This window comes from Danio rerio, chromosome 21 (assembly GCF_052040795.2).
Source record: "Danio rerio strain M-AB ecotype USA chromosome 21, GRCz13ab, whole genome shotgun sequence".
In the NCBI taxonomy this organism is placed as follows: Eukaryota; Metazoa; Chordata; class Actinopteri; order Cypriniformes; family Danionidae; genus Danio; species Danio rerio.
The window spans coordinates 18,514,889-18,536,250 of NC_141041.1; the positions used below are offsets into that span (position 1 = coordinate 18,514,889).

Below are 21,362 nucleotides of genomic sequence, written 5' to 3' on the forward strand. Positions count from 1 at the left end.
TGTTTGCGCAACAAAAGACTAAGTTGGTCAAAGTTTATTCTTGGGAATCATCTCATTTATAAATGTGCTGTAAATGTTTTATTGTGTTGCCTTTCTGCGCCAAGCTCTGGCCTACAAGGTCCGTTCATTAAGCTGCAGTGAAGTTTACAAACCTGCCAGGCAAGAGATTTGCATGTAGAGTTCCAGGTACCTATTTGAATGAAGCTTTATCTCTAGTCACACCAGAGATTTCACACAGCCTCTGGCGGTGTGCAGAAGCATCGGCTGGGCCAACGGAACTGTGTATCCGGATCCTCGACAGGGCGGAGACACCAGAAGACAAACACTGCAAAGCCTTGTTTGCTGACTCTTCTCATTTTTCACTGTACCTGGACTGATTTTTTTTTACACATTTACAGTACACACACCCCCTCCCCCCTTTGTCTTCATCACACAACTTGATTTAAAAAAGGAACTTTTATGAATTAACAGTCAAGCGCCGTTTCAGACAGAAGTATTTATTTAGCACTTTAGTCACAAGAGTTTCTATAAATAACACAGGACAAAAAAAGCTTCATTCTGAAAATAAACATAGAATATTTTAATGCATTTAAAAAGAAATATGATTACAAATAACAGAAATATCTTCATGGTCCTTCATGGTGTACATATGGATGATTTAATAGTAGAAATTGAAATTTGTTTGGGATTTTCCTGGTCAGATTGTAGCTTTGATGAATTATTGGTTACTATACAGACGATCATTTTGAAGTCAGCTTAAAGTTCTGTAACTGGCACAGGGGTGGAATTAAGGTTATTATCTCTTTTTATTATTTTAATGCCATGTTCTTTTCTCATTTTTATGACTATACACTGTAAACCCTTATACGCTGAGACTACTCAAAATTATTTGAGAAAAGTGATTCTCTCAGTTCGTTTGAGTAATGGAAAATCAACAACTTGATTAATTGAGTTGACCAAATTCGGTCTTTTCATTACATTTACTTAAATGTTTAAGTACAGATAACTTAAAATGGCTAATAAACCAAACTTCCAAATTTTTCATCTTTTACATTCTTTACTTAATTACTTCCAAGGCAGTTTATATCAAAGTTAAAGGTGTAGTAGGTGATCTTCCACAATGCTATCTGCTTAGCATAAATCTCTGAATCACAATCCCTCCCTTGCCATCTAGAGCCATGCCTTCTTAAACATGAGCACAGCAAAAGAACCATCTCTCGTGTTAAAAGCAACTAGTGCTTGTCTGGTGGCGTGCAAGCCAAACTTACATGCTATTTCAGAGTGACCAGAGTTGCATGGTAAACAATATAGGGAGAGACTAGGCAGAATAGCAGTATTTACTTGTGTTTTGTTGTTAAACTAATTAAAATCTACATGATCGATGCTGTAAAAGGTCCCTTATTAAACTGAAAATAGTCTTATCAATCTTTCATTGGAAGATTTTAGTGGCTGAACAACACTTCTGTGAAGATATAACCCGTTTGTAACAACAACATCGTTCGAGGTTACTAAAGTAACCCTTCGTTCCCCGAGGAGGGGAACGGAAGCACTATAAGTGGATTTGATGTTCTAAATCCACGTATGGGAGATTCGGTTCAGAAGCTGAAACGTCTGAAAGAGTATTGAACGGGCCAATTAAGAATGAATTGGCAGCGCAAGCCTGCGCAGGTGTACTGCATAGGCTTAATAAACTGAGCATATAAGCACACCTGGCGCCAGCAGACGCTATCCTTTTTAAGCTGAAAAGACTTTTAACAGCTAAGGGACAGTCATTATGGCGACGGAGTATAGTGCTTCCGTTCCCCTTCACGGGGAAACGAAGGGTTACTTTAGTAACCTCGAACGTTCCCCTTCGGGGGGAACTCCAGCACTATAAGTGGATTTGATGTTCTAAATCCACATATGGGAGCCCATTGAAAGCGCCATAATGACTGCACCTTACCAACACCCATCATGAGAGAGCGGTCAGGCAAGCGTGACGCATCCAGATCATGAGAGGCGCGGTCCTCCAACGTGCCCTTGGCCCTAACTTATCCCACTTCAAAAGAAGTTTTACGGAATAGGTATATTTTTTGGGAGTCGCTAGCGTCTAGATAATTCTAGGAATATACGACAGTACGTTGGGAAGCGTGCCATCCCAGTAGGGAGGACGCTGCGGAGACCATCCGCACCCAATAGGGGAAACAAATGGAATTACATATGGACTAACCCTGAGAAGGGGGAGTGCGCATAAGAAGGTGGTTAGCAGATAGGGAAAGCACGGGTCCACCCAGGGGGGGAACTTAACCGTGGCGGAAAGCATATGGGGATCACCAGCGGGGATCGGCCATAACAGGCACCTATACCCAAGACGCGGGCTGACCAGCGGGCAGACCTACAACGTAGTGGGCCAGCAAGTGACTCCTCCGCTGAGTCAGTGCTGGGGGCCTCGGAGGAATCTGCAGGGCTCACCGAATGGGGAACTTTACTGACAGACAGGAGGGTGCACATCTCTCCGTGTTAGGGGAAAAGGCACCGCAAGCGTGTACAACACCTACCGAGTTGTTTCCTCAATCACCAAAGGTCCCTAACACGCTTGAGGAAACCGGCTCCACTCGCAGATTATAAAATATTGCAAATGTGTTGGGTGTCGCCCAGCCCGCAGCTCTACAAATGTCTGTTAAAGAAGCGCCGCGCGCACACGCCCAAGAGGATGCAACGCTCCGAGTGGAGTGCGCACGCACTCCCGGGGGGCGTGGCTGACTTCTGCTCAAATAAGTACATGAATGGCCTCCACAATCCAGTGGGATAAACGTTGTTTAGACACGGCACTTCCCTGCTGCCGTCCGACAACAGACAAAGAGCTGCTCAGAAGATCTAAGTTCCGAGTACGGTCCACATAATGCGCAGAGCGCGAACTGGACAAAGTAAGGACAGGGCTGGGTCTGCCTCCTCCGGGGGCTGCGCTTGCAGGGTTACTACCTGATCTCTAAAAGGGAGTGGTAGGAACTTTGGGCACATAACCCGGGCGGGGTTTTAGGATAACGTGAGAAATTCCGGCCCGAATTCCAGGCACGAGTCACTGACCGAAAAGGCCTCCAGGTCCCCGACCCTCTTAATGGAGGCCAACGCGACCAGCAGAGCTGTCTTTAGGGACAGAAATCTTAAAGATAGTGTATCGAGTGGCTCAAAGGGATCAAATCGCAGGCTCGTGAGAACGAGGGCGAGATCCCAAGAGGGCGTGAGAGGGGGGCGAGTTGGATAATTCGCCTAGCGCCTCTGAGGAACCGGATGATGAGGTTATGCTTTCCCACGGTGCCACCAGCCACCTCGTCATGGTGAGCGGAGATGGCGGCAACGTAACCTTGAGAGTGGAGGGCGACAGCCTACTGTCCAGCTTCTCTTGAAGGAAAGAGCACAACACTGATCTGGCAAGATCGGGGGTCTTCTCTGCGAGAGACTCACCATTCAGTGAATAAACTCCACTTCAGGGCGTAGGCGCGCCTCGTGGAGGGGGCTCTAGCCTGAGTGATGGTATCAACCACCGCGGGCGGCAGGTTACCTAAGTCTTCCTCGCGTCTATGGACCACACGTGGAGGTTCCAGAGATAGGGGCGAGGGTGCCAGACGGTGCCTTGTCCCTGAGAAAGTAGGTCCTCTCTCAAAGGGATCTGCCATGGGAGGGCCGTCGCGAGGAGGGAGAGCTCTGATCACCAGGTCCGGTTGGGCCAGAGGGGCGCAACTAACAGAACCTGTTCCTCATCCTCCCTGACCTTGCACATTAACTGCGCGATCAGGCTCACTGGGGGAAACGCATACTTGCGTATGCCCCGAGGCCAGCTGTGGGCCAGTGCATCCGTGCCGAGAGCCCTCGGTCAGGGAGTAAAACAACTGGCAATGAGCAATCCCGGGGGAAGCAAACAGATCGATCTGGGCCTCCCCGAATCGCGCCCATATCAGCTGTACAGACTCGGGGTGGAGTCTCCATTCTCCAGAGTGAATCTGCTGCCGTTAGAGCACATAGGCTGCACGGTTGAGCATACCTGGGATGTGAATGGCGCTGCGACTTCAGCCGCGGGTGACTCCAGAGGAGCAGACGGCGGGCGAGCTGAGACATGCGGCGAGAGCGCATACCCCCCATGCGGTTGATATATGCCGCCGCCGCCATACTATCCGTCCTGACCAGCACGTGTTGTTGCTCCAGCACCGAAAAAAAAACGGCGGAGAGCAAGGAACACTGCCAACAGCTCTAGGCGATTGATATGCCAATGCAGCTGGGCACCTACCCACAGGCCCACAGCTGCATGCCCGCGACACACGGCTCCCCAGCCTGTGCTGGAAGCATCTGTCGAAACAACAACATGACTGGACGCCTGTCCCAGAGGCACACCGGCCTGCAGGAACGAGGGGTCGTTCCAGGGGCTGAGGGTGCGGCTACACAGCGCAGTAACAGAGACTCGGTGTGTGCCCGCATGCCATGCGCGTCTCGGAACTCGGTCTTGAAGCCAGTGCTGAAGTGGTCTCATATGGAGCAATACGAGCGGCATGACAGCCACAGCGGAAGCCATATGCCCCAGGAGCCTCTGAAAATATTTCAGTGGGACCACTAACTTGCTGTCGAGCTCATTCAGACAGTTCAGCAGCAGGCGAGCGCGCTCTCCGGAGAGGCGCGCTACCATGGTGACCGAGTCCAACTCCATTCCGAGAAAAGAGATCCTCTGCACCGGGGCGAGTTTGCTCTTTTCCCAGTTGACCTGCAACCCCAATCGGCGAAGATGCCGGAGCACCTCGTCTCTGTGCGCAGTCAATTACTCCCGAGAGTGGGCTAAAATCAGCCAATCGTCGAGACAATTGAGTGAGCGGATGCCCGCGAGCCGAAAGAGCGCTAGGGCACCCTCCGCGAGTTTGGTGAAGACCCGCGGAGACAGAGAGAGCCCGAAGGGGAGGACCTTGTACTGCCATGCTCGACCTTCGAACGCAAACCGCAGAACTGACGGTGGCGTGGAAGAATGGAGACATGAAAATACGCGTCCTTCAGGTCTATGGCTGCAAACCAATCCTGAGGGCGGACGCATCAGAGGATGCGCTTCTGCATAAGCATTCTGAACGACAGCTTGTGAAGGCAGTGATTCAAAACGCGCAGATCTAGGATTGGCCGTGACCGACCGCTCTTTTTGGGTACGATGAAGTACGGGCTGTAAAATCTGCTCTCCATCTCGGCTGGAGGTACCGGCTCGATTGCACCCTTCGCCAGGAGGGCAGCAATCTCCTCTCGCAAGACAGGGGTGGACAGGGGATTAACCCTGGTGAATACATGCCCGTGAACTTGGGAGGCCGTTCGAAAACTGCAGTTCGTAGCCGAGTCTGATCACGCGTATGAGCCACCGCGAGGGGCTGGCCTGCGCTAACCAGGCAGGCAGAGCCCTCGCTAATGACGTCATCGCAGCAATCATTGACGTACCCGCGGAGGGGCAGCGCGGAGCGGGTGTGCTAATCCGGGGAGCGCGAGGGTCCCACAGAAGAGCTGGAGGAGAGCGATTCACTCTGGCTCCGCACCCTGACTCCGGAGGGGGGGCTTGGGGGCTGGGAGAAGGGAGACCGTCCCCCCAGCGCCCGTGAGCCGCTGGCGGAGCATGCAGACCTTGCGAGCTGAGAGGCGGCGCGTCCCAGGCTGGCAGGGACTGCAGTGCCCGTGAGCCACTGGCGGAGTGCACCGAACCTACGAGCTAGAGAGCTGAACTCAAACTGGCAGATTTCGGGCTGTCACCTCCGGGGAAGTGGAAAAGTGCCCTTTCATTTTATGGCAGTAAAAGGTGCCGTTGGAAATGGCGCCCCGCCCTCCAGCGAGGAAAGAGCAAGTTCCCTCCTCTCCAGATGACCTGTCCCAGGGACGCTTCGCGGTCCAGAACCGCACAGTCGGAGCTCCGTCCTGAAAAGGACGTGCTGCACGACTGTGTTGCTCTTTTAGGATGCTTTGCAGCAATACGCACTGCTCTGGAGGACCGGACCCAAAGGGACGCCAGGCAAGGGAGAAACCATCTGCCGCTGCGTGGACTCGCTCTGGACCTGGAGGAAACCCACACGAACACGGGGAGCTGTAAGGCGACAGTGCTAACGCTGAGCCACCGTGTCGCCCCTGCATGTATATCAATTAAGAAAAATGTATATAAGCATTTAGAAATCTACTTACTAATTTAACTTTTTTCTTTGGTCAGATGGGTTCAGGTAGTGCCTCTGTCCTGCTGCGCTTCAGCATAACTCAGCAACCAAAGCAAAATGACCACCTTGTGTCATATAAAATACACTAAAAAAAAACAACCTTTTTTTTGCACGTTCAAACTACTTAATTAAAATGAGCTGAAACAACACAATTTTTGAGATTTCATTGGGGCAACCTAATTTTTTTATGTTAAATCCACACAAATTTGTTAAAAGTGTTAAGTTAACTTAATCAGTTTGTGTTGGGTTGACATGAATGAATTATGTGGAACTCTGCATTTTTTACCGACCAATCAGCGGGGTTGTCAAGGCAGAATTTCAAGCGCAACTAATCATTTTAAACAGACACAGAAGTTGTTTGCTGCCTAATGAGTAAGTTAAGCACACCTGTTTAAGTTTTGATGCCAAAACTTATTTTTATTTTACATTAATGTATTTTAAGTAATGTCAAGTTATATTAACTTTTAGTATTGACAACAGTGGGGTTTACAGTGTAGTTTTAAAGAAATAGGTCACCCAAAAATGGAAATTCTGTCATCATTTATTTTACTTCATGGGGTTTTAAACCTTTTAAGACTTTCTTTTTTCTGTTGAACACAAAAGAAGATATTTTGAAGAATGATGTTTGATGGCACCCATTTAGTCACCCAGTAGGACTTCCACAGTTGTAAAAAAAAAAAACTATGTCAGTCAATAACAGCATTTTTTAAAGTATTTTTTTAAATTATAAAATATCAAAATAAGCACCATATTTCAAAATATTTTAAATATGGTTTTTAAAGTAAATAAAGTGAGTAAATGATGACAGAATTGTTATTTTTAGGTGAACTAACCCTTTAATTTAAGCTCTTTCTCCATTAAAATTTAATTTTAGATTACCAACGACAACAGGTTTGGAGTAACATGAGTGAATTATGTTAGAATTTTACTTTTGTTTTGTGCGTTAACGATTCTTTAAACTCAAGTTTACTTAGAAACAATTTCCTATGAAACAGGAGCTTTTGCTTGCAAATAACAACCATCTGTCACCTTCATTTCCTCCTCATTGTCCATCAACTTCTGTTATTTAAGGCTGTGCTGGCTCTCGTGGTGTCTGCGAAGATCCACCTTCCTCTGAAAGCCTTTGGAGCAGATCTCGCAGCCAAACGGCTTGAATCCAGTGTGTTTGCGGCTGTGTGTGATGAGATTGGAGCTCTGGCTGAAGGCTTTACCGCACACCTGGCATTTGTGAGGTTTTTCACCTGCAAACAAACAACGTTCAATCTATTTTAAAACATGTAATGTACAGGGTTTGAAATTACTTGAATGTATTCAACTGTTTTCAAGGTTTAGATTTAGGATAAGGTGTTTGAAACTGCTTGGAAATATAATTGTGTTGATTTCATAATAATTGATCTTACTAAATAGTTAATCACATAGGTAACACTTTATTTTAAGCCTCAGTTCATAATTATAATAAACCACTAACAGGCCAAATCCCGATTCTATTTTTGTACCCCAATCTCTTCCCTTTCCCCTTGGCCCTTGAAACAGAGTGTGAAGGGAAAGGGCTTCAAAATTTACCCCTAAGAAATGGTACACCACTACAGCACCAGTATTTATCTTTAGGAAACCAATGAAGGCAAGGATATCATGTTATCAGTTCGATGTAACGTGGCAATTAACTGTCCTGTGCATTTACACCGTGGCCATATTCATCTATGTAAACACACGAAAACATTAATGTTATAGCAGACACTGTAAAAAGGTCATTCCCCGCTGCTAGACTTTTCTCGCAGGGTATTCGAGTATCATCCAGTGACAGAATGTTGTGGGACTGCTGTAGAGGAGTTAATATTAGGGATTATAGGTTTTTTTTTTAGCGTTTTTTTAAATTTTTTTTAAGCATGACGGTAAAACACGAACGCTGTTATGAATGATTTAAAACATGTGCTTGTATGTTGTAAAAGTTCGTAATAATGAGAAAAAAAACAACTAATTTGTGCATCTCCTTACTTCCGTGTGCAGCCAACGCAATCTCGTGGCAATTGGTAATTTTTTGATTTAGTGGATAACTCGTATGATTTTGTACAATCTAATTCATACAGTTTAATACAATTTGCTCATCCCCCAATGACGGTTGAGGTTAGGGGTCAAGTTATGAGCCACGCCTCCTTTTTAAAATTGTACATTTTTGTACAAATTAGCCACTAAACTGACAAAACGTAAAATACTTACATTTCCTCGTGAGATTAGGGTGGTGCAGCCATGCTGCCGTTGTGGATGGCGTATTTTGGGAAATTTTTTTACCACTTAGTTTCGAGTGTGGTCCTGAAAAATCTCAGTTTCAAGGGCCATCTAGTGCTTTCTCTTAGCCCAAATGAGAGGGGCTAGAATTGGGATTGGGCTTAAGGCTATTAGCTCAATATACTGCTAATTAGCTGCTTATAGTTCGTAAGATGGAAGTTTAGGTTTTGGGTAAGATTAGGGATGTAGAATGAAATCATACTTTATAACTTATAAACAGTTCCTATCTTAATAATAGGTACTAAACAAGTTGTTATTAACATGAATTGTGACCTAAAGTGTTAACCATATAATAAAATAAACCTTTTTGCTCTTGCATTAAATAAATTTTTTTTAAGTTTTTAAAATAAATATACATTTAAATGACATTTTAGAGTGTAAATAAGAGGAATTTAATGTTGGGGTTTAGGCAAAAATGCCATCAAACATTTTTATTTAGAATGCTTCACTTTCGTCAATTGGTGAAGTTTGTTCCTCGCCACTGTCACCACTGGCTTGCTTGGTTGGGACTTGTGGAGCTGTGCATCGATGGATTTGCTCTTCAGTGTTTGGACTTTTAGCAGTGAAATTTAAACCACAATGAACTGAAATAAAAACTTAATTAAACATCAATTCTGAAAACTGGACTGACAGTTTCAATTCACTACAACTTCTATGTTAAGCTGCTTTGACACAATCTACATTGTAAAAGTGCTAGAGAAATAAACTTGAATGCAATAACAATGATATAATGTGACAAAATATGCATGTAAATATGTCATTTGACAAACTTGCAAAATTCTGGACACAGTTGCAAGAGCTTACATTAGACTTTAGAAAAGGTGTTAGGATCCTAAATTTAAAAGCCTGTGTTAACTAGGAAATCTTTGATTAAAAAAACAGAACTGCTTGTAGCATGGATTTGCGTGCCACCCAGATTTGTTCTGTTTTCTAACACAGGAGTGGCTGTCTGCTACATGCAAAGTGAACTTTCCGAGAGGCTTCGGCAAAGCAGGAAGACCAGCTATGCAAATCAAGGCAGCATTTGTTTAATCTTCTTTTCTTGATTTATCTTTGGCGCTCTTGGAAACACACCCTCGAAAGCAAGCCAACTTCAGCATCTGAGTGAGGTGAACTTATCTGTTAAGCGTATTCGGTTTTAATGATTTACATGGAATGAGTGCAGAGATAACATGCATTTCCAAATAATATGCAGAGAGTTTTTGGGAAACTGTTACTGAGGTGGCATTAAACCGCATGTGTGTTTGTGTGTAATTTGTTTTATCAGTGCCACCATCTCTTTTCAAGCACAACATGACAAACATACAGGCGTCTCACCTGTGTGAATGTAGGTGTGTTTCTTCATGTCGGATTTCTGATGGAAGCGTTTCCCGCAATATTGACAGGGATATGGCCGTGTGTCTGAGTGGATCAGCAGGTGAGTAGATAAAGTTGAGGAGCGCTTGAAGGTTTTACCGCACATTTTGCACTCAAAGCTTCTTTCCTGTAAGCACAAAACAAAATTACTGCAAGTTCTTTTATCCACCTTTTTCCTGTGCTCCATGATGCCTTGTGTGAAATATGGGAGTCACTTCACTTAAACTGTAAGCAATCAGGGAATTTTTTTAATTACCTTATTTTCTTTAAAAATTTTGAGTTTTAAATTTGAATCTGCTAAAGTCATTTATTCATTTTCTTTCTGTTTATTCCCTTTATTCATCAGGGCTCACCACAGCGGAATGAACCACCAATTTATCTAAAATATGTCTTACAAAGCGAATGGCCTTCCAGCCGTAACCCAACAGTGGGAAACACCTGTACACTCTTACATTTACACTGATACACAACGGCCAAATTCATTCATTCATTCATTTTCCTTCGGCTTAGCCCCTTTATTCATCAAACTCGCCACAATGGAATGAACCGCCAACTAATCCAGCATATGTTTTAGACAGCGGATGCCCTTCTAGCTGCAATCCAGTACTGGGAAACATCCATACACATTCACATTCTCACAATTACACAACGGCCAAATTCATTCATTCATTTTCTTTCGGTTTAGTCCCTTTATTCATCAGGGCTCGCCACAGCAGGATGAACCGACAACTTATCCAGCATATGTTTTTACACAGCGGAAGCCTTTCTAGCTGCAATCCAGTACTGGGAAACACCCATACACTCTCAAATTCACACACATACACTACGGCAAAATTCATTCATTCATTTTCCTTTGGCCTTGTCACTTTATTCATCAGGGCTCGCCACAGCAGAATGAACTGACAACTTATCCAGCATATGTTTTACACAGTGGATGCCCTTCCTGCTGCAACCCAGTACTGGGAAACACCCATACACTCTCAAATTCACACACATACACTACGGCAAAATTCATTCATTCATTTTCCTTTGGCCTTGTCACTTTATTCATCAGGGCTCGCCACAGCAGAATGAACTGACAACTTATCCAGCATATGTTTTACACAGTGGATGCCCTTCCAGCTGCAACCCAGTACTGGGAAACACCCATACACTCTCAAATTCACACACATACACTACGGCCAAATTCATTCATTCATTCATTTTCCTTAGGCCTTGTCACTTTATTCATCAGGGCTCGGCACAGCTGAATGAACCGACAACTTATCCAGCATATGTTTTACACAGTGGATGCCCTTCCAGCTGCAACCCAGTACTGGGAAACACACTACAGCCAATTTAGCCTATTCAGTTCACCTATGGTGCACGTCTTTGGATTGTGGGGAAAGTGGGGCACCTGGAGGAAACCCAAGTGTACACATGGAGAACATGCAAACTCCACACAGAAATGCCAACTGACCCAGCCGGGGCTTGAACCAGCAACCTTCTTGCTGTGAGGCGACGGTGCTAACCACTGAGCCACCATGCCGCCCTCACCACAGTCAAAACAAAGAAAATAATCTAAGGGAACCAAAAAAAACTGTGAACTAAAAAGAGCTTATTTGGCCACAGTTATGACTGTGAAATTAATGTCACATTAAAATACCCCACATAACATCCCATTCATGATGGATAAAAAATAAAGTGTAAAAAATAAATAAAATGTACCTCCCTTATTAAAAATAAGTATATTTTAAATTCATTTTATGAAGAATATAAGTTGAATTAAATATCAAGTATACTACATATAGTAAGTATTCTATGTACTATTAGTATATTTAGTAGCAATTGTACTACTTAAATTACCACTTGGGACTAAGTTGTGTAACAGTAGTAAATTTTAGGTGCACAGCTAAATTTATCATTTGTACTGGAAGTGTAAGTTAATTATGCTTGTTAATTGTGGTGTCCTATGCTCTGAATTTCCTGGTGAATAGCTGGTGGTGCCAGGACTCAAACCTGCAAAGACTGACTCTCTATCCACTAGGTCACAAACTAGCCTACTTGTAGTTTTGTACTGCAATGGTTCCTAGTGTACTTTTAGTTAACTGGTGTTTTTTAGTGCTATGCTGCAAGTGTTGCTAAAAAATTTTCACTAGAGATCATTTGTTATACAAGATGAAGTGTGCAACTTGTAGTAGCCGATTTGGAATAACCTGAAGCTATTATTGGACAAATTTGTACTAAAAATAGTGTATTTATTGCCTTTCTACACTTATAACACAAATAAAGTACACTTTCATATCAATAATCAAGCATCTAATGAACTTTCACAGGCAAATACTTAAAGCTGTTCCAATTAAGCAGATAAAAGTACAATAAATACACTAAAAGTTATGCGCTGCTATAATTTAATTACAAATAAATATACCTATAAAATTAGTATTCTTCCTAAGTAACATTAGATAGCAAAGTAACAATTAGTCTGGCTGCAAGAATAATTAGCATATTTGTTTTTTAAATTGATAGCATAATAGCTTTGAATAAAAGTCTTTGAAGTGCTTCTTTTATCCTCGGTTGTGAGCCACTTTGGATAAAAATCCTCTGCTAAAAGAACAGATGTAAATGAAAAGTCTGAAGTGAACTGGGTCAGTTTGGTTTGTTCTTACCTGTGAGTGGACGTTCATGTGTTGCTCTAGACTGACTGCATGGCCGAAGCTCTTTCTGCAGATGCTGCATTCAAAAGGTCTTGTACCACTGTGAGAGCGGCGGACATGAACCTCCAACCCATGAGGCGTGGAAAACACCTAGATAAGACCACACAAATCAACAAACACGTTGACGTATATCAGTGTGTGTGTAAGTATGTACTGTATGTATGTTTGTATGTGTGAACAGGGGCAGACTTAGTGATTCAGGGGCCCTAAATAGTTCCAGTTGGATTCAGAATTATTAGCCCCCGTGAATTATTAGCCCCTGTTTGTTTTTGTTCCCCAATTTCTGTTTAACGTTGAAAATATTTCTTTAAAAAATTTCCAAACATAATAATTTTAATTACTAATTTCTAATAACTGATTTTTTTTTATCTTTGCCATAATGACAGTTAATAATATTTTACTAAATCATTTTCAAGACACTTCTATACAGCTTAAAGTGACATTACTTAACTAGGTTAATTAAGGTAACTAGGCAGGTTAAGGTAATTAGGCAAGTTATTGTATAATGATGGTTTGTTCTGTAGACTATCGAAAAAAATAGCTTAAAGGGGCTAATCAATTTGTCCCAGCTGAAATAAAACATATAAGACTTTCTCTAGAAGAAAAAATATTATCAGACATACTGTGAAAAATTCCTTGCTCTGTTAAACATCATTTGGGAAATATTTAAAAAAGAAAAAAAAAGATTAAAGGAAGGGCTAATAATTCTGACTTCAACTGTATGGGGCCCTAGCATTAAAACTCAAAACACTCTTTTTCTTTTCTTTTTTATTGGTTGTCCACCCCTGTGTGTGAATAACTTAAAAAGGACATGTCTGTATATACATGTCAAATTTCACATTTTCTAAATTGATTACATTTTCTTTATAGATTATACATATTTATTAAAAAGCAAAAAATGACAATTATACATAATTAATATATGTGCATTACATTTAAAATGTATATTAAAAATAATAGTAAATTATTTTTTAAATAAATAAATACAGTTAATAAACTTCAGAAATATATAAAATATAATATAAAAACTACAAGGACATCTTAAAATACCAACATAATTACACTTCATATATATATATATATATATACACACACACACACACACACACACACACACACACACACACACATATATATATATATATATATATATATATATATATATATATATATATATATATATATATATATATATATATATATATATATATATATATATATATATATATATATATATATATATATTCTTTCTTTTAAAATGGTATTTAAACTTATTTAGAAATATTTATTTTTTAGAAAAAAATTATTATATTATGATAAATGGTTTACATATGCAAATTATTGATACCCTTCAATTTTGTCTTGGCCAGTTTTATTAATGAATTTTTTAATGCTTCTGTTGAACCGCATTTTGAAATAATATTTGATTTTCAAGAGAATATTGTCAGTAAATTTTGATTAATCATTACATTATATACATTATATATATATATATATATATATATATATATATATATATATATATATACATATATATATATATATATATATATATATATATATATATATATATATACAATTATATCAAGTTGTCAATTTATAACATATAGTACATAATACATTAAATAATTAGAAAATATTTATAACAAAATAGTTAAAATTAATACACACAATCAAATACAGTGTAATATAAAGGGTACATTTATATCGCTATTAAATACATTTAATTTCATTTATTTATATCTATGCTATTCTTTGAATAATTACTTTGTATTAATATCCAGATATCTTTGATATTTGTATTATTTATTTATAAAATTACCTGATTTGAATGTTAGCCTTCGATTAAATGGGCGTTATTACTGAATATCAGCTCATAGATATGGGCCAGTACAGGCCTTCTGTGCCATGTGTAATCATTCATCCACTTGGTTAATCAGCTATACTAATAGAGAAGACTCCAGATCCAGATCTGTTTTAACATTACATGTGATGGCTGGGTTTAGGGTTGGAGTAGGGGTATGTTAATAAAAAACAATTAATGGGAAATTTATTACATAATATAAATTATTCTCATTACCTTCCAGCCGCAGACATATGTGATCTATAACTGAATAACCATTTGGATGGATGATAACAGTCTTCTGAGCCTACTAGTTTTAAATGATTGTAAAAATGCTAGTTAAAGTAGCTGTGTTTACTATCTGACCTTGTCGCAGGTGATGCAGTGGTATGTGTTGGAGGAGGGCGAGTAGTGAGTGCTGCAGTCCAGCGGCTGTGGCTCTGCGCTCTGCTTCAGATGAGCTCCGTACAGACTGCTGGCATGATGGAGGAGAGACGGAGAAAAGCCCATATGTCTGAACTCCTGATATGAGGCAGGACCATGATCCCAGCCAAAAGAGCTCTTGTAGTATGGAGGAAACTCTGCCAGCTGAGGTTCTGATGGAGGTATGATGGAAACATTGACATGACGAGTGTTAATATGTCTAAATCTACCCTACACATGCCACATGATACTTGACAGTGATGTTTTTAAGGCAAGAGACTGCAGGTAAATAGAGGTCACAATTAACAATAAGGTTTCATTAGTTGCTAATCGTTAATATGAACTAATAGTGAACAATATTGTACTGTATTTATCATTATTATTATCATTGTTCAGCATTTACTGATACATTATTAAACTCCAAAGTTGTTCTTGTTAACATTAGTATGCACTGAGTTAGCATGAACTAACAAAGACACTGTAATAAATGCTTTGATCATTGTTTGTTTTTATTGGCAAATACAGTAACCAATGTACTTTTATGTAAAAGTTTTAAGCTGATTTATTAAATTCATAATTGCAAAAATGTTTAGTATGACAAGCTTATTAAAATGTTTTGTTTAAATACGTATATATTTGGTTTGTTCATTAAAGATCTGCTCATTTGCATACATTTATAGCACAAAAATCTGATTGGGTCAGTTTTATATTCTTGTTTCTCTTTTTATTATGTCATTATTAAGAAAATACCATGAACAGCCAGAACAAAAAACATTTTTGCTTTGAATTGCTGTAGAATAAAATGTTGTGTATATTCACTCAAATTGTGTACTGTATGAACAAATTCCTCTTTGAAAACCCTCAGAGTGTACTGTAGATTTGCATACAACTGTAAACTTTATGCTTAAGTGCTGCTGAAGATTTATGGTTCAGTGCAGGATAAAAAAAAAACTAATTTTGAGAAAATAGCCTCGAACCAACTCAGGCTCATTCTGAAAATGTCCCTCTATATAAATTTCTGGAGAACGTCAAATACATTCCAGGAGCTACAGTGTTTTTTTGCAGTTTTTGTTTTCGCAAGTCCATAAGAGACCGCTGTGTACACTTTTTGAAAACTGTCGACTGACTGTTTGACTGACTGAATAACTGACTGACTGATCGACTGACCCAGCCTCCTCCTTCCCTAAACCCAACCGACAGTTTTAAAAAGCAATTCAGAAAAAGAAAAGCCGTCGTCTGATTTTTACCAGATCATACCACATTCTCACCCTGTTATTCACTTGTTTGTTTTATTTTTTGGCTTCTGTTTTTGTCTTTTCTGCTTTCTGGAACTTGAACCCTGTCATCTTGGTCATCTCCTCTCTGCATCTCTAGTCCACCAAAGTACATTGCGAGCTAGCTGAACAAATTGTGTTGGTTTTAAAAAATGAAATGCAGCCATACGTACTTCTGGCTACATAATTCACTTTCTCCAGAAATGTATATAGAGCTATGTTTTCAAAATAAGCCTATGTTGCTTTGAACAGTATGTATTGTAATTATAATCATTCAAATAAATAAAGTGCGTAAAAATACTTAAAAGTGTTTTAAATGTCATCTTTACTATACACTGAAAAAAACTGAAACTTACTTTATGAAGTTTACATTGTAAAACAATTAGTTACTTGAAAACAAAAGTGAGTACAACCTGTTGCCTAAAAAATGACAAGTTGGCTTTTCTTAATAAACTTTGAACTAAGTTGTCCATTAAATTTTTTATAAATATCCACATAGTTAATTTACTTAATAGTTTTAAGGCAATGGGTTTTCTAGATAGCTCTAGTAAATTGTTTCAGGGATAGTTCACCCAATGATTAAAATGTCATCATTTACACAGCCTTGTTTCAAACCTTTATAAGATTTTTTCTTCTGTTAAACACAAAGGTAGATATTTTGATGAACCTGGAAACCTGTAACCATTGACTTCCTTAGTATTTGTTTTTATTTTTACTATGGAATTCAATTGATACAAGTTTTTTGCATTCTTCAAAATATCTTCTTTTTTGTTCAAGAGAAGAAATATCTCATAAAGGTTTGGAACCACTTGAGGGAGAATAAATAGTGAGTAAATTTTAATTTTGGGTGTGAATTATCTATTTACGTAGTCAACTAATTGCTTTTTACAGTTTACAAAATCTTGAAGTTGACAGGTTGCTTCAAAACAGTTTTTGCCAACAATATCTTTAAAATGGGCTCACCAGATATGTAAAAGGGACGTCTGGTGGCGGTGGGCAGCTCGGGGAGTGATGGGATTGGGCAGTCAGGCTCTCGCTCACACTTGATGAAGTCATACGGGTCTCTGTGGGACGGACGGGTCACTGGATCTACCTGAGGCCGCTCGGGGGATTTACACTCTTTTGGTTCCAGAGGGACCAGCGCTGGGACTGAGAGGTTACAATAACGCCATTGAAAAATCATGTCAGACAATTACATTCATCAAAATAACCCACAGTGTCTCTAAAACATTTATGAACACATTATAGACACAGTACTAAATGTTAGAATGTCAGTGTTTTTAAAACTCAAAAATTCAACCAAATGGCATCTGATGCAGATTTTTTTCAATTGAGTGTTATTTTACAATGATGTTGTGTTACACTTTAAAAGATATCTGTTAATTAACTGTTTATGTCTGTATATTGTAATTCAAAAGTGTTTTCTGTTTATTTGCAGTTGTGAATTGCATTATAGGACCTTGATCTCTGCTCTGTCGACTTTGGATGTTGAAAATTCAACTTTACAGTTTAACAAAGTGACTTTTATTTACATTTTAGTATGAATATTAAATAATATAAAGAGAAATAAGTCTGTAAAATATCAGAAAATGAAGTGGCAGTTTATTACAAGGTGTTATGCCATAAAATACAACACCAACTCAGACAATATGTTACTTCAAACTATTAAAAATGTTAATAAAAGTCACTTTTTCAAACTTTTTAAGGTTAAAAGTTACTGGAAGAGAGGTCAAGGTCTCGTAATGCATTTCAAAAGCATAAATAAACAGATTTTTAATGTTAGTTAACATGAACAAACAACGAACAATGCATTTATTACAGTATTTATTCATCTTTCACATTAGTTCAAGAAAATAAAGTCATACGTTGTTAGTTCATATTAACTCACAGTGCATTAACTAAAGCATGAATATGGATTTTGGTAATGAATTAATGAATGTTGAACTCTGATTAAATAATGCAAAAGTTTTGTTCGATCTTAGCTGATGTTATTAAGTAAATGAACTAATGAAACATTATTGTAAAGTGTGGCCCCTTATGCTTATACAATTTTCTTTTCCCAAATGACCACCAATAGCAGTTATGAACCTGCGAATAAACCGTTCTCTTGTTTGAATAGGCCTGTACTGTATAGTTTGCATATTGGTATCATCCACCCTAACTGCTCCACAGATTACAGACGTCCATGCAGAACAACCTATTGAGCTAAACCTTCACACACAGCACACACGCACACACACACACACACACACACGAGGCCCAGAAACACTGTCTAAAGTAAGCAGCTGTCAAGCTTTTGAGACGCAGCCCTAGAATCAAATAACAGTCAGCCTGAGGCTCAAGCACCGTTTGCAAACATCAATCTGACAGGTGCTCAGCACATCAAATCTTTCATTTCCCTCTAAGGACACTATTAGAGATTTTAGAATGAACGTAAAAAACAATTTGCAACAATTGTCTCGTGCAACATATGCCAAATGCTGAATTATATATTACTTTAGCTGCTTGTTCAAACCACTAATTTAAAATAAGTCGAAACAACACAATTCTCGTGTTAATTGTTTTATCTTCAATCCATTTAAATTTGTAAAAATGATAACTTAAATTTGTAAAAAATTATAACTTAACTGATTTGTGTTGGGAAACAATGAAAGAATTGTGTGGAACCCTGCATTTTTTTTTTACTGTGTATGCTACACTGTAAACCCCAACAGTTAACTTTATAAAATTAAATGAGTGTAGTTAACTCAAGATTTACTGAAAGTTAATTCTTCTCATTTGAAAAGAGTTTAGAACTCAGTGTTGAAGGTAATGAGTTAATTAAATACCTCATTACAGTACTCATTGATTTTTTAACTTAAATGGTTTGTAGCAACTGGTTTCCTCAAACAGTTTGGGTTGCCTTAACTTATTTGGTTTTACAGTGTATATAAACTTCTTAACAATCACTTTTTAAAAAATTAATTATTGGCTTGAGTTACTTGAAGAACATTCATTATTATATTTGTTTTTAGTGAGTAAAAAATATTTTAGATAATCAAAACAGTGATTGCACTAAGAAAAAAAATGTTTAATTTAATTTTAAATACATTAATACATTATTTCTGTTATTCTACTACACTGGAAAATAGCCTTCATTTAACCAATAAAAAAAATAGGGTAATGGTTTTACATCAAAATTTGATCACTAGAGCCAATGAAAAATAAATCATTTTCCACACATTAAAAAAAATCCTGTTTGCCTTATAATTTTAAGCTGAATTAAATTAATTTTATGAGTTCATTGAAATGTTAATCTGACTTAAAACAGCTTGTGTAACTAATAAAATTCAGTTAAAACATCATTAACTTAGTTTAATAAGTTACAATTACCTAAAAACATATACTGTCAGGACTAATTGATCGTATAATTTTTTAAAGTGCATGAAATTGCAAAGCATATTGAGTTTCTGTTTAATCTGTGTGAGTAACCTTAAAATCTTACATTGTTCAAAACAAATATTTCCTAGTTGAGCTCTTAATCAACACCATTTGAACTTAAAGTCTATTAGAAAAATAAAACTATTAATATTAAACTGAAAGATATGAAAATTAAAACGATACATTTTTAATCGGATGAAGTACTGCTTTTTTTTTGTATTTCTGCATCAAACCAAAAACGTTTTGCAGTGGCATTTGTGTGAAAAACATCATTTAGAACTTTTATCTGTAAAGTACAATTCAAACTAAATATAGAATATAATAATAAAACAACAATATAATAATACAGTGAAATAATAATAATAATTAAAAATCAACAACAGAGCATTTTAGTGTGAATACTCACTTGTTTTGGGTTCTGGTTCCGGGAGTTTTTGTGGAGCTTGTTCGGTGTCGTTTGGTCGATGCACATTATAAGACTTTTTACTTTTCACCAGAAACGACCGTGGCATGATTCCGTGATTCTGTTAAATGAGATTTGTTTACTGAGATGCTTTCGTTTGCTGTTGTTGTCATGATTGCCGCATAAACTTGAACATATTCGTGACTTCTCAAAACTTGAAATTGTCCAACAAATTATAAATGACAAATGCAATAGGCTACGATGATATTGATTCCTTTATATTAAAAAAAACAACTTGCTTTAAAGGGTTGATCTTTATATATGTCTAAAAAATTAAATAATAAAATTAAACACATAGTTAATGGGCTACAATAGCTATTAGGCGGTGATATAATTCTTTTTAACTTTCAGTCAAACTTTGCTCTGGTTTTAGACTTTTTTATAGCTAATTGTAGCCATAAAACAGTATATTTGTTAATAAAAATATATTATATCTACCTAATACTAATTCACTTAAGCTAGAAAAACTATTTCAAACTTCTAAATAAATAACTAATTGCGTGGAAAAAAATTACCTGAAATGATGCTGTGTTTAAAGTCCTTTGATTGTTTGAGTGGCTTCGAGCTGATGAAAAGTGCTAGGAAATCCGTTGTGATGTTTAGAAACTTAAGCACTGCATTGCTGTGAGTTGCTTGTGTTGAGTTTTTTAACTCCCCTCCCTGATTTTCAATCCGATAATTCTTGCGGTGGAATCTGACTGAGCTTTCGACCAATTACAGACGCAGAGCAGGTGCGACATTTGCCTACTAAACGCAAACTTAAACATCCTGGTATATAGGCGCTCTTTGACATTAGCCTATGTTTTAAGCAGCATATTAGTTTTTTTAATAAATAGCAATTAAAAAAATGTTACTGTATTTGGTCAAGCTATTTACATTAGTCGTAAATTATTATTATTTTTTACCTGCCTACATCTCAAAATCCTCCTATATGCGTTTAAAAATGTAATTAGTTAACAGAACAAATGCTTCAGATACTTAGCCAGACATTTATCTGCTGTCATTTTAACAATTCTTCATCATATTTTGTGGTCATCTGTTGACTTTTTAAGCCCTTTATTACAGCTAGCGGGCTTAAAACATAAAACCAATAAACCAGTAACACATTTGCTTGATCGTCCCTCAAAAACACACACCAAACCTGTAAAGTTGGTACCTCAGAATGTTTGCTTTCTAATATTTGCACAGTTGTGTTTTGGTTGCAGCCATCGGCGTTTTATATGATATCTTTGATTATTAAAAGCACAGCTAAGTTATCCGCTAAAACAAAGTGCTGGATAAACCTGAAATATGTGTTTATTGTCTGTAAATTCGTGTTTGTTTGCTTGGTGTTTTAAAAAAAAGTATTTACCTGATCGGTTTTATTTTATATTAGCTCACCTTCACCTTGTGTTACGCGCATTG

General features: G+C 38.4%; 1 protein-coding gene and 1 long non-coding RNA gene across 4 annotated transcripts in view; one reads left to right on the top strand and one right to left on the bottom strand.

Moving 5' to 3' along the window:
* LOC147831883 (uncharacterized) overlaps window positions 1-12,574 on the top strand; it is a 24,024-nt gene extending 11,450 nt beyond the window's left edge. Inside the window, exons 3-6 of the long non-coding RNA XR_015520189.1 lie at window positions 7,269-7,424; window positions 9,423-9,592; window positions 9,751-10,769; window positions 11,127-12,574. This is a non-coding gene — a long non-coding RNA (uncharacterized LOC147831883). The remainder of the gene's footprint in view (window positions 1-7,268; window positions 7,425-9,422; window positions 9,593-9,750; window positions 10,770-11,126) is intronic.
* Window positions 479-20,598, bottom strand: gfi1b (growth factor independent 1B transcription repressor). Of its 3 annotated transcripts, XR_015519389.1 has the most exons (8): window positions 20,474-20,598; window positions 19,902-20,019; window positions 17,039-17,224; window positions 14,745-14,974; window positions 12,488-12,625; window positions 9,801-9,966; window positions 1,872-7,438; window positions 479-1,508 (listed from the first exon to the last, which is right to left on the bottom strand). XR_015519389.1 is itself a non-coding variant. In XM_087299098.1 (7 exons), exons 2-7 carry the CDS (start codon window positions 20,005-20,007, stop codon window positions 7,260-7,262), a joined length of 1,005 nt encoding a protein of 334 aa, XP_087155224.1. In that variant the 5' UTR covers window positions 20,008-20,019; window positions 20,474-20,598; the 3' UTR covers window positions 479-7,259.
* Between the last annotated feature and the right edge of the window lie 764 nt (window positions 20,599-21,362).